Source organism: Pygocentrus nattereri, chromosome 22 (genome assembly GCF_015220715.1).
Source record: "Pygocentrus nattereri isolate fPygNat1 chromosome 22, fPygNat1.pri, whole genome shotgun sequence".
Classification (NCBI taxonomy): Eukaryota; Metazoa; Chordata; class Actinopteri; order Characiformes; family Serrasalmidae; genus Pygocentrus; species Pygocentrus nattereri.
Window position 1 is genome coordinate 30,557,009 of NC_051232.1, and position 13,430 is coordinate 30,570,438.

Below are 13,430 nucleotides of genomic sequence, written 5' to 3' on the forward strand. Positions count from 1 at the left end.
CTCCTAATGGCAGCTCCTGACCTGCGTAACCAGTCCTAATGATTTAATTAAGGTCTAACAAATTCTGAGACTTTACTTTCATTTTTTATCTAATTTTAGTTGATCAAATATAAACTAACTTTAATAAACATTAACATTTGCTAAAAAAATAGTTTGCTGCAGAGGCTGTTTACTTCTTTTCACCTCAATTAGCAAAAAAATTTGTAATTTGGCCAAACGTTTGCACAAACATCTAATAAGTCTGTAAGGCCAATATCAAAAACAGGCTGTTTAATTATTTTAAGAGGCTGCAAAACCTAAAATAAAAATAAACTATGTGTTTTTGGTACAAACATCATAAATGGACCTCATGGAAACCTTGTTGTCTTTTCATCCACCCTACCAATTAATGGAGGCTGTATCAGTTCTGGGGCAAAAGTGCAAGGGACATTGTTTTACTTCGAAAAACAGCAGAAGGATACATTACATACACTCTGTGGTGACCTACCAGCCTTAACCCCCCTAAAAAAGAGGTTTAATTCTCCATAAGGATTGAAACTGATCCAGCAATATCCCTAGAGAGCCCTCGACTTATTCTACTGCAGATGTCATACATTCTTACAGCGACTTCCTGAGCAGGCATATCCTCGATAAGACCACTGAAAACAATTGCTATGGTTGACAAGAGACAGTGGCTATATTCTGTTATCTGGCTTACTTTAAGAATACTTTCAGCGACAGTAAACTCAGCAACCATAATCATGCGTACACTGCACTATAAAGGTAGTATGACCATTTGCATTTGCTCATATTGTGCTTTTTAAAACTGCTATTGTCACAAATCTGGTAGAAATCACAGTTAAAGACACTAGAGAACAAGCCAAGACAAAACCCCTTAAGAAAAGGAAGAAACCTTGACTAGAACCAAGACTCAAAAAGGAACCCCTCCTCCTCTCATAACATCCGAGGCATCAAATATCAAATTTAATATGCGCTAATAAGAAAATGTCAAGTTATCTCCTGGAATTAATTACAGTAATTGCATTTCTTATCAGGTTGAGGGGGAAACGTCACGTAAAAATTAAGGTCAAAAATAAATTATTACAAGATGCATTTAGTTGTTCCTTCAACAATTAGTTTTCTTAGTATCCAATTACGGGGCATTGTGATTAATGAGCGAGCTTCAGCAGACAGCACACATGTGCTATCAGACCACCTGCCTCAATCTGTAACACAAATGCCAGCCAATTCAACTGTGCATGTAAAGAAGACAAGACAAGAAGTGCATATTAGAAAGCAAAGCAGGGCATGTTAATGTCGATATTTAGTTAGAGCTTAACTAGGCCAGATTACTCCTCACTGTATAATGATTTAACCCGATAACACTTTCACATGAGATACGAGATTTTGTTCCAACAACAGTGATGTATATTGTTGCTGTCCAAAGAAAATCAAGCATCTCCACAATAGTAACTTTAGAGGTGAGGGCAAAAACAGACGGTACTTTTAATGTAAGTTAATATGATGAAATTCTATTCTGAGCATTTTGGAGCACTTCTTTTGGTCCAAGCTTTCAAACTATGTAGAAAACAATGTAGAAAAGTAAAAATAAACAAACTATGTAGAAAAGTAAAACAGACTATAGTCCATCTGTTTCTCTGATACTTTTTTAGCCCCCTTTTACCCTGTTCTTCAGTGGTCAGGACCCCCATGGACCCTCTTAGAGCAGGTACTATTTGGGTGGTGGGTCATTCTCAGCACTGCAGTAACACTGATGTGGTGGTAGTTTTAAAGCACTGTGTCCACTCACTGTCCACTCTATTAGACACTCTTTGTAGATGTAAAGTCAGAGACGACAGCTCATCTGCTGCTACACAGTTTGTGTTGGTCATCCTCTCATCCTTCATCAGTGGTCACAGGACACTGCCCACAGGACGCTGCTGGCTGGATGTTTTTGGTTGGTGGACTATTCTCAGTCCAGCAGAGACACTGAGGTGTTTAAAACTCCAGCAGCACTGCTGTATCTGATCCACTCACACCAAAACAACACACACTAACACACCACCAGCACGTCAGTGTTACTGCAGTGCTGAGAATGACCCACCAACAAAATGATACCCGCTCTGTGAGGGTCTATGGGGTCCTGACCACTGAAGAACAGGGTAAAAGGGGGCTAACAAAGTATCAGAGAAACAGATGGACTACAGTCTGCAACATATACAACAATATAACTCTCTCTCTCTCTCTCTCTCTATATATATATATATATATGTTTTTTTTTGTTTTTTTTTTTTTTTCTTCCCTCACTGAAACACTAAAAAGTATCTAAATAACACTAATTCACTGGAATGGTCTATATATGTGACAGCCCTATATTCAGTGCAGGAGGAAACTCAGTATACCTCCTTAAGGACACTGCCTAACCCAATATACCGTAAGCTATTTTCAACATAGACAAATTGGTGTTTAACATCAGTGCAACGGATAACTCGGGGAAAGATCTGCAAAATTAACTTTGCTGAAGCCTCGGCTCCTGCTGGATTTGAAAACAAATTTAACGTCACTTTCCAAAGGAGACCATACTAATTACGTGGAAGGCTAGGCAAATAGCTCGATTCCTCTGACTTGAGCCTCGGTCCTGTAGGTATTGTGATTTAATGGCTGTAACGCTGTTGTTCCCCACAAGGAATTCCTGAGAACCGGCTGCAAACAAAACAAGCAGTGCTCCTGAAAAATGTCTCCATCCCAAACCACAACATGGTAATTAGGCCATTGACCTCAAAGGCCATCTGGTCTTAATGGGCGTATCACCACCTGTTCGTTCTAATGGATTTCTCCCATTCCACTTGTAGTGGCTGCGCTCTCTCTATGACACCACGGCTGGAACAAAGCCATCTCCTGCCCAAAGAATTCACAGGCAAGGATCCATGTGGCCGAGAACGCTGAGCGCATTTTTGGCTTCGTGTGAATGATATTACACCTACTCTGACAAATGATGTTGCGGAATGAGGTCAGCTTTGCTATCCTGACAAGAGAAATCATCTTATATCTTGTTTAAATATCTAATATTTCTAACTTTGAGATGTTTTAGGGATATCATAAGATTACTAGGCACTTGAGAGATTAGGGATATCATAAGATTACTAGGCAAAATGAACTCACATTATTGGCTAATAAGCTTGTTTACGTATATTTTTAAGACAAGCTAAAATATCTTCCATTTATTTTACATTAAGTCAATATATTTAATATTTAAAATTTTGAGACAGGTTGTAGTAATATTAAAAAGATGATACAAGTCATTTCTTAATGTTTACTACATGTTTTAAGTGAATTTTGAGTAAAATGATCTCACTGTGCAAGTAGATCATTTTGCTTGTTTTAAGAAAGATACTTAAAATAAGTGAAAAAACAAGCACTCAGAGCTTAGACATTTACAGGTTTATGTTCTGATCTATTCTAACAGAAATATGTTAAACAATTTTATACACAACAAACAATAGTATTTTGTTTGATTTCTTAAAACTGCTCAATAAATCTAATATTTCTCCTCAAGATTGTTGTAAGATTGATTTAAGATTACTTAACTTATTTCCAAACAGCTTTACCTCTTTTAAGTAATTTTATTAGTAAAATGATCTCACTATAATGACAGATAACCTTGCTTGCTGTCTGCTTGAAACCAGCAAAATTATCTGCCAGTACACTGAGACAATTTTAGTTACTAAAATGACCTAAAGCAAGTCAATAATGTCTATAATTAAGACAGATAATTTTATAAGTGCACAACCATCTCAAAATTAGAAATATTAGATATATCGACTAGATTTCACTTGACAAGATACCATTTTTTGCAATATAATAAGCTTACAGTAATTTGAGGAATCTTGGATATATGGACTAGATTTAATATTTCAATAATTTTTTGTAGTCCTGCGATCAGAAACGGTTGAGCTAGACGATGACTGACAGAAATTGCGACAGAAAAAGACGTTACATCTAAACAAGTGAAAATTTTTTAAACCCAGCCAATATTTCTAATATTTTTCTTCTTGTAAGATTAAGATTATTTAGCGGCCCCAGGTGGCGCAGTTGAGAGGCTGCACTAACTTCGAGACCGTTGGCTTGGGCGATGGTTCCTATCCCGCTCTGGCTCACATGACGGATCATAGGTGCTCAGTCCCCCGTCCTTGCCAACCGGGGTGCTGTGTTTGGGGCAGTTGTGGGCTGGAGGCTAGGGAATCAGCCCTGTAGGTTGCCAGTTCGATCCCCTTGGCTGACAGTCCATGACTCAAGTGCCCTTGAGCAATGCACCTAACCCCCAATTGCTCCCTGGGCGCCATGGATAGGGCTGCCCACTGCTCCGGGCAAGTGTGCTCAGTGCCCCCTAGTGTGTGTTTGTTCACTAGTGTGCATGTATGTGGGTGTTTCACTGCACAGGTGGGTCAAATGCAGAGGTGCAAACACAGTGACAAATGGTTGTCTTTTCTAAATTTATTTACCCTATATTTTTTGTTTAAGCAATTTTATCTATTGAATGTATGTTATTGTATTGGGAGATTTCAATAAAGTACAACATATGAAGTTTATAACAAAAGAGAGATATTAGCTACGGTGAGTAGATTTAGGATGATTTCACTTGCTAAGAGATCATTTTTGGCAGTGTAGTGGACAGATTCAGAGCTTTGCAATGAATCACTGTTGGATATTTTCCAAATTAAGGCAACTCTATGAATACATCATGTTTCTATATGTGACATATAATGTCACTCTTCATTCCTAAATGGTTCTCTGCTCAGAAATACAGCTCTAGTTTGCATCTTATCCTACAATTTCCCTTTGGGATCAATAAAGTTCTATCTCTCTATCCATCTCTCTATCTCTAAATTATCCGGAAGATCTTTAAACCTTAAAGTGTTCTTTATACTTGCATGTTATATGTGAAAAATAGCTCTTCAAAGAAGTATCTATGAGAGGCTCTTCTTTTGAAGCAAAAGTTGTTCTTCTAAACACTGCAAAAAATATCTTGGCAAGTGAATTTATGTTCCATCTATCTAGACACAGCTACGATTTCTCATGTTTAGATTGTTTCAAGCTTACCATGAGATTATTTAACATATTTCTATGCATCTTTAAGTGACTTAAGTAGGTCAGACCACTATAATGACAGATAATGACAATGATTGCTTAAATCCAGTTAAAAATATCCATAAAAAAGTGAAATCATTTTATTATAAGCTTAAAACAATCCCAATTATCCTAAACTTCTCACGTTAGAAACAGACTAAAAAAGCAATATGAGTTTGCGAAATAACTGCAAAACAAACAAACAAACAAAAAAACAGACAGTCACTTTGTTATGATGTGAGGGACCCGTTCAGAAGTTCATACCTTCTCTCCTTTCTGTCCAGGAAGTCCTGCCAAACCTGGAAGGCCTGGTTCCCCCTTTAGAACAATAAAGAACAATCAAAGTCAAATCCTGCCACTTTTAATAGAACAAAAAGGTGCCTTGTTTTTCAAACAACTACCCTCATTACCCCAGGGAAGAGTTGATCCAAATACATCGGAGCAGTGTGGCCTGACCTCTGCCTCTTTGTACTTCAGAGGAGATCAGTGAATCGTCCCAGGTGATGAAGGGTAGGTCTTCAACCAAACACCCCACTTATTTGTGCCAAATTGTTGCTAATAAGCCTTTTCTCCAGCCTCTGGCTGTCAGCCAGGAGTACAGGCTGGCATAAAATGTGCTTTAATTGGACGTTCATTGTGTATGCGGCTTTAGTTTAAGGTGGCATCAAGAACAGACCGTCAGCTCCTTCATTTAAAAACATGACCGTCTCTCTCTGCTAGTGGCCGAGGCTTAAGCAAGTTAACTTTACCTTCACTGCTGGGCACTGGCATTGATCGGCGGGCTGCTGCGCCGGCTTGGACAGCATTCTGTGGAGGTAGCTTGTGACCAGCGGCGCTGCTGTGGGGTCATGGGTTTCTCTGAACTCGCACTGAGTAAACACAAGAACAGTTCATTTTAATTTCTGGCCAATTTCTGTGTTTTCGCCTGTCCCGTTCATGCAGCGCTTAAATGTGCTGTTTTGTAGCAACTGTGAGGAGGTTTAGAGAACAATAGGTCTGACCAGGTGACCCAGGTGTTATCTAGGCTATTTAAAATTTAGAAAGCAACGTTTCTGAATTCAAAAATGCATCTGTATAGCGATTTCTACAATGTCTGCACTGCTAAATACAGCATTGTGTCAAGTAGCATTATCCTATATCGAGTCAACACATTTAATATTTCAAATTCTGAGACGGTTGTAGGAATATTATAAGATTTGTATAAGTTATTTCTCAACATTGTTACTGGCTGTAAGACATTTATCGAGTAAAACTATCTCACTCTAGATCATTCTGTTTATTTCAAGTGTAATTCTTAAAATTATCTGCCAATATAGTGAGGAAATTAAATGCTTAAGCAATAAAATTACTTAAGTAAAAATGTCTAGAAAGTTCTAGAATATCATAGTATTTTTACAACAATCTCAAAATGAAAAATTTTAAATGCATCATCCAGATTTAAGATAATTTCACTTGCCAAGATATTTGTTTTTTTGCAGTATAAACAGTTCAAATCAAATCAAATCAAATCACGTTCATTGTCACATCACATTTACAGAGGTGGAAAGTAAGTGAAAATCTTAGGTGCGTAGCCGCCTTATAGGATTTAAATACAAAAAATATATATATATAAATATCTAAGAAGAATAGGTTACATATATATATATATATATATATATATATATATATATATATATATATATATATATATGTACATACATACATACATACATACATATATATATATACACACACATACACACAATGACTCTGAATATACACATATACACAATATACACTAGTATTGCACTATTCCAATGTACAGTTGTACAGTAATAAGTTATAAAATAAGACTATGAAATGTGCTGCTGTTCACATTCCGTATGTGCAGTTAGTCTGAGGGAGATACTAAATGAGATGCAGGTATACGGGAGATAGAATGCTGATACAGAATCTTCCAGATGTCAATCTATATGTGTAAGTACAGATTTGCTGGATTAAAGGTGCAGCAAGATCAGAGCGAGTCTGTTGGTGTGGATGAGGTCGTAGACTGTCCTTGGAGACAGTCTGCACTTGAAGAGGCGCAGATGCGCCACTCAGGAGACCAGACCCTCAACCCAAAACCACCAGCGGACCTACACGAGTCTAGTGAGTCTAGTGAATGGAATAATGACGATGGGAACTATCTTTGGGGACTATTTTGACCACATTTAAGATGGGTTCCCTTGCTAAGATACCTCTTCTGCAGTGTAAGAGTGTTTTGTCTGTGTTTAAGCATTAAGATTTGTTATGAAACAGCTGCAAATCCTGATCAGGTCTCTAGCAGGAAATAAGACATAAAAAATATGCATTTGTTCCAGAGTATCATATTCTGTAATTCATAATTACACTGATAAAAAATATCTGCCCTTGATGGAATCTTGCCTCTAACACAGATCGAGGTGTAACAGCACACCCTGTAATACAAGGCTGTGATTGCATTAGCGAATAGACCTGCCTTTACTAACCCTTTTTAAACAGGATGCTGTTCTCAATCGATTAGATGTTATTGACCAGGGCAACATGAACTAAAAGGACGTTCTCAAGGGCACTGGATGGACTTGAGGTAAGTGGAGGTGCACGCAAACATTGAAAAATTGCTTTCTACCATAATAAATAAGCCTAAAAGCAATCAGCCCTGCTCTTACCGACTGAAAAGACATTTCAGCAGCACCAAGGAATAAAGGAACAGCTGAAACTTTAAGGCAAAGTCAGCTGACCTGATATGTACACAGTGCTTATTATTACCAAATTGGCAGACTGCACAAGTGAGGTTGTCTGAATTAAAGCCATTATTATAACTGTATGATAAAGCTCAGTCCTACGATGGCTCCTCATGGCATTTGTCCTCCTCTGCCCAAACTGGGACTCCAGAAGAATCTCTTGCAGCATTAGGCAAACATTAGCCTCTGGTGCTAATGAGGGCCTGAAAGCAATTATTATTATTTGCCATCTTGGCAAATAAAATTATCTTAAATCTTGCCAATGCATGTAATATGTCTCATTCTGAGATTGCAGTAAGCCTATTACAGGATTATTTAGCTTATATCTAGTTATTTTTACTTGTTTTTGGTCATTTTATCTAGAAAAATCAATTCATTATACCAACATTGTTTTAAGAAATGTGCTTTGAATAAGCACAGTAATCTGCCAGTACAGTGTGATCATTTTACTTAATAAAATCACTTAGAACAAGTAAAAATGACTAGAAATACATTCTTCTAATCTTTTAACATTCCTACAACGCCTCAAAATTTTAAATATTAGCTGTACTGACACAATTTAAGATCATTTTACTTGACAAGATGCCTTTTTTGCAGAGCAACAACACCAAGGAATGAAGAAAAGGCTGAAACCATGCCCATAATTACACTGCAAAAAAAAACATCTTGTCAAGTGATCTTAATCTTAAATTTAGTCAATATATTCAACATTTCCCATTTAGAGATGGTTGTGCACTTATTATAAGACTATTTAGCTCATTTCTAGACCTTTTTTGATATCACTGTAGAGGCAGATAATTTTTCTGGTTTCAAGCACGTTTCTTACAATAAGCAAAATTATCTTCCAATATAGTGAGAACATTTAACATTTACTTAATAAAATGACCTAAAACGAATAAAACAATGTCTAGAAATAAGTTAAATAATTCTAAATTAAGTTTACAACAACCTCAATATTAGAAATATTAGATGTCTTGGATATATTTAAGATAACTTGACAATACACCATTTTTTGCAGTGTACAAAATCAGCAGATTGCACAAGTGACGTTATTTGAATTGAGGCCATTATTATAATTGTATGATAAAAGCTCAGGCTTACAACGGCTCCTGGTGCCTCACAGCATCTGTCCTCCTCTGCCAGGCTGGGATCGCAGAACATCAGAATCTCCTGCAGCTCAATCTGTAAAAGCAATCTGTTATAAATTACCATTAAAGTTTGAATCCGAGAGCAAACGATTTGGTTTCTGTACTGTGTCGGTGCATTACGCTGTGGAGTACTACTAAGCAGGATTATCAGTAAATATCTTATTTCAGTTTATTGTACATGCCCACTTATACATTTGGCAGAGATGGCCAATTAGATGTCCAATTTATTAGAAACATCTACCTTGTTGGTGTGCCTTGTAGGTGTGCAGATGGAGATTATAACTCATATTTTTCAATGCACAACATGTGCCGTATTCTAGCCTTTTATCAGGACCCGTGTTGGCTGCATATTTTTGGTTGACAGACAATTCTCAGCCCACACTAATGGCAGACATACACTGCGCATTTTAAAACTCGTTTTGTTTATGAAAACCAGCAAAAAATATTACAGCATTAACTGTTACTGAAAGATTAAGAGACCCTTATTAGTCCCACAACAGGGAAATTTCACCTCTGCATTGTAACCCATTCATGCAGTGAAACATACACACACACACACACACACACACACACACACACACACACACTAGGGGGCAGTAAGCACACTTGCCCAGAGCGGCGGGCAGCCCTATCTGCAGTGCCCGAGGAGCAGTTGGGGGTTAAGTGTCTTGCTCAGGGGCACTTTAGTCATGTACTGTCGGCTCAGGAGATCAAACCAGCAACCTTCCGGTCACAAGACTGGATCCCTAACCTTGACTGCCCAAGCTGTGGCTGTTAATTAACCAGCTGCTGTTGGCTACAGCCACGCCATACATTAGCAGAAGTGCCTCTAACAGGTTATGCTACCCACTCTACATCTTCTACTTCTATCTTATGCCTGGCCCTCACTACAGGATTTAAAAAATCCTAATCAATCATAAAAATGTGAGAGACCCCACACAGAATGACATTCCTCAAAACCTTGTGTGAGTTTCTCACAAACTAACATGACTTTAGATCTAAACAAACAAGGCAGATGACAGCGAGGCTGTTGCTACGCTTGCAGTTTGACTGACTGCTCACAGGTTCTCCTCTCACACTGCATGTCATGGGTGGCCCATGAAGCTGAAATTCAACCCAACCCTGAAGTTTATTCAGTGACAACCAAATTGGGCTTAAATAGGTGCTAAAATCACAGAATATGCCTGACTAAACACACCACTGCCTTGGAGGTGTCACTGCCACGTTCTGCATCATCTGAACCCCTTAAACCTATAAACATAATTAAGCTATTTGTAATAAGTACTTTGAAGTGAGCTAAGGTTAACTTTTTCTAGATCACTGTAACAGTTCCAGCACACTTCCATCGATGCGTTCACTTCCATCACCACCTTTACGCATCAAGTCTTCCAGCAATATGATGCAATACAGGATTCGATTCCCACAAACCGTTTCATGATCCGTTATTCACAGCAGTTACAATCGTCTCATTTGCAGCATCAGCACCAAATAATCAAGCGCTATCAAATCTGTCTGCCCTCACCTTCAGAGCCTCACCGCCTCCACAGAGACACCGTCATCGAAAACATGAGGTCTGATAACTTGGCAAGAGTCAGAGATCAGTTTAGAGATCAATGAGTCGGGAGGAAATAAACTCCTCCGTTCTAGACTCTGTTACTCTGAGTCGGTCAATCCCACAGATATTCTCACTGTTGGGAGTGCTTCCTTTCAAATGAGCCCAAGATCATGACTGTAGCCCAGACTATGTGGGAGCAGTGGCCGCTTTATTTTGGGTATAAAATGGGGCGAGAGTTAAAGGATTGCATTAAATAACGTTTTTAAATGTCTTCTTAAGAAATCTGGCCCGACACTTCAATAAGAAAACTGCTTCAAACACACTTCAGATGATTTTTGTTGTCTGGGGTGACTTTAACGACTGTAATTTACATTAAACTGTCACGTGGCAACTATATGATCCATTCAGTAATTGTGTACTGAGTCAATATTAACCTCCAACAATTTTTGTACTCATCACAAAGCTTTTTTACTTGCAAAAATTCTAAAAATTTTGTTTAATTTTAACAGTTTCTTTCCATTGCAGTTTGCAAACTCCCTGCAATGCCACCACAGAATCCTGAGGGGTTTGGGCCACCAAAGGGGGTGCTATGGTGATCCCCTTCTGTCGAAGGAAGGGGTAGAGGGTGGTTTTGGTCACTAATTGTAACCTACAAAGTGCATCTATGCGGTGGATGTGTCTGATAAAATGGTCAGTGATTGTGGACACAAGGTGGGTGCACCTAATAAACCTAATAGGATGCATCTGCTGGCACTGTATGGTTGCACACATTTACATGCATGTTAGCGATTTATACATACACTTAAACCTGAAATCAGTGATGGCCAAGAGTGTGGAAGCAAGCGGTAACTTTTTCTTTTCCAGTTCCTTAAGTAATTAATTGCAGGTTACTAATTACTTCTGGGATTATATTACTTACTACTTCCTTACTTTGCTTCTGTACCAAATTACCCCACCATCGTGGCAGATCATTTTGTTTGTTTCGAGCATTTTTTCAAAGTTAACTGCCAATATAGGGAGACAATTTCACTCAATAAAAACATTTAAGGAAAAATGTTTAGCATAAGTTTAATAATCTTAACGAGAGACATTAGGTATATTGTCTAGATTTAAAATAATTTCATTTTCCAAAATACCCTTTTTCTACAGTATAGATGGTTGTGCCAGTCAGGAGGCCAAAGACTCAAACTAATTTAAAGGCAAATCCAACTATTTTTCAAAATTTCTGCAGAATTCCTTCATTGAAATGTGGTTTGAGCGCTTTGGTGTGAAATGGTTCAGATGTCTTTACAGTGGAGATGATGGGAACCAGGGGTCGCCATGAATAAAACACATTTTATTTACTATGCAAAACCACCAGTTAACCTACACGTGTCTTATGTGGAACGTTGATGATGGTAAAGTAGCAATAAATCTGAAAAAATAAATACTCTGTGAGGACTATTTAGCTTTATAACTTCCTGAATGCATCTTCACAATGATCAGCTTTTAAAATATGTTTTATGCCAACATTTTATCTCAGAATTATGATAAAACAGTGTTTCAGTCATCATGTAATAACTTTATGTGAGGGGGCTTCTAGAGGTGGACGTCTGGTTCCTATCACCACCACCACCGTGAACAATTCTGACTCGGTAAGTCTCTCTAGAATGGAGCGTTTCACTCCAAGCCACTCTGAACGACTGTGTTCACATCTTAATGATTCAATTACAAAGAAATGTTGAACAATCACTGGAATTCTCCTTTAAAAATGTCCATCCAGGGAGCGCTGTTCCATCCTTTTGCCTAAAGCCTCAGAATCAGTACATCTGCACCAGAAAAGGCTTCATGCTCTTTGTTAATAAAACTGAGCGGTTTTTGATCATTACCAAACTTTTAATGCATATTTTAATCAGGTCGACATAAACTCTATAGGATAGTCAGCAAAATATACACTGCAGTGTACATCAGTGCAGGTATTTTTGTTTTATGTTGAGGAATATTCTGTCTTTTCTCCATTTCAGTATTTATTTTTACAAGACTAGTGTTGCTTCCAAACATTTGGCATCCAGTGTATGTACAAGCACATGATTCAGCAGAGTCATCTACTTATGACCGATAAGCACACTGTCAGTTCCTCAGGTCGGCTAAGAACTCACGTCCACCGGCCGTCCATCCTCTGCCCTGGTGGTGATAAGAGCGCGGCCACTCATGTCTGCCGCATCCCTCTCTTCAATCAGTCTCCTCTCGATCAGCTTACAGTCCACGTAGACGGCTACCGTGCTGCTTCGAACAGCCACCCCGAGCTTATGCCACTGGCGGTCAAACAGGGTGTGCAGGTCACGGCTTTTGAATATATAGTGCAGGTTGTTCTTCAGAAGGCCCAGGGCTGAAAACTCCACCACTTTCTTAGCGCCGTCCACTACTACTGACACCTGTGTGATGAAGAGATTCAATTTTAGAACCTCACAGTAATTTGATTCAGTTACATCTCATTTTACCATGATTCCACCTGATGCTGTTATTTTGGTGCAACTCACTGAACACACAAACATAAATAGAGGAACCGTCTTTATACATAGTAACAGAGATATTAATAAGATTAATATAAACAAAAGAATACTTATAGGGTACTTTCTATTGGGAGGTGTCCCAAACCCTAACCCCTAAGTTTACACTTTTATTTTGTAATTTTTCAATGTTGTTTTTTGCTGTCCTACATTTGCATTTTACTACTGAGAGTTTCAGAGTTTCAGTGTTTCTTTTAGCCACACCCCTGTTTTAGAGCAGAAAGTGAGGCTGCATCCCTGTCCCTCTTGGCTACATGGTGAGCAGTTTGATCCCATTGTTTTGAAGTAAAAAGTCTAAAGTCAGTGAGGATCATTAAGAATCGTCATATTT

At 38.3% G+C, this 13,430-nt stretch overlaps 1 protein-coding gene across 1 annotated transcript in view; it reads right to left on the reverse strand.

Annotated features, from left to right (window-relative positions):
* The window catches only part of LOC108429281 (collagen alpha-1(XIX) chain), a 269,795-nt gene that overhangs the window by 229,684 nt on the left and 26,681 nt on the right, over positions 1–13,430 (reverse strand). Inside the window, exons 6-9 of the mRNA XM_037532973.1 lie at positions 12,689–12,964; positions 8,949–9,029; positions 5,856–5,975; positions 5,371–5,424 (exon numbers count right to left, since the gene is read on the reverse strand). Of these exons, the coding sequence (XP_037388870.1) occupies positions 5,371–5,424; positions 5,856–5,975; positions 8,949–9,029; positions 12,689–12,964 (531 nt within the window). The remainder of the gene's footprint in view (positions 1–5,370; positions 5,425–5,855; positions 5,976–8,948; positions 9,030–12,688; positions 12,965–13,430) is intronic.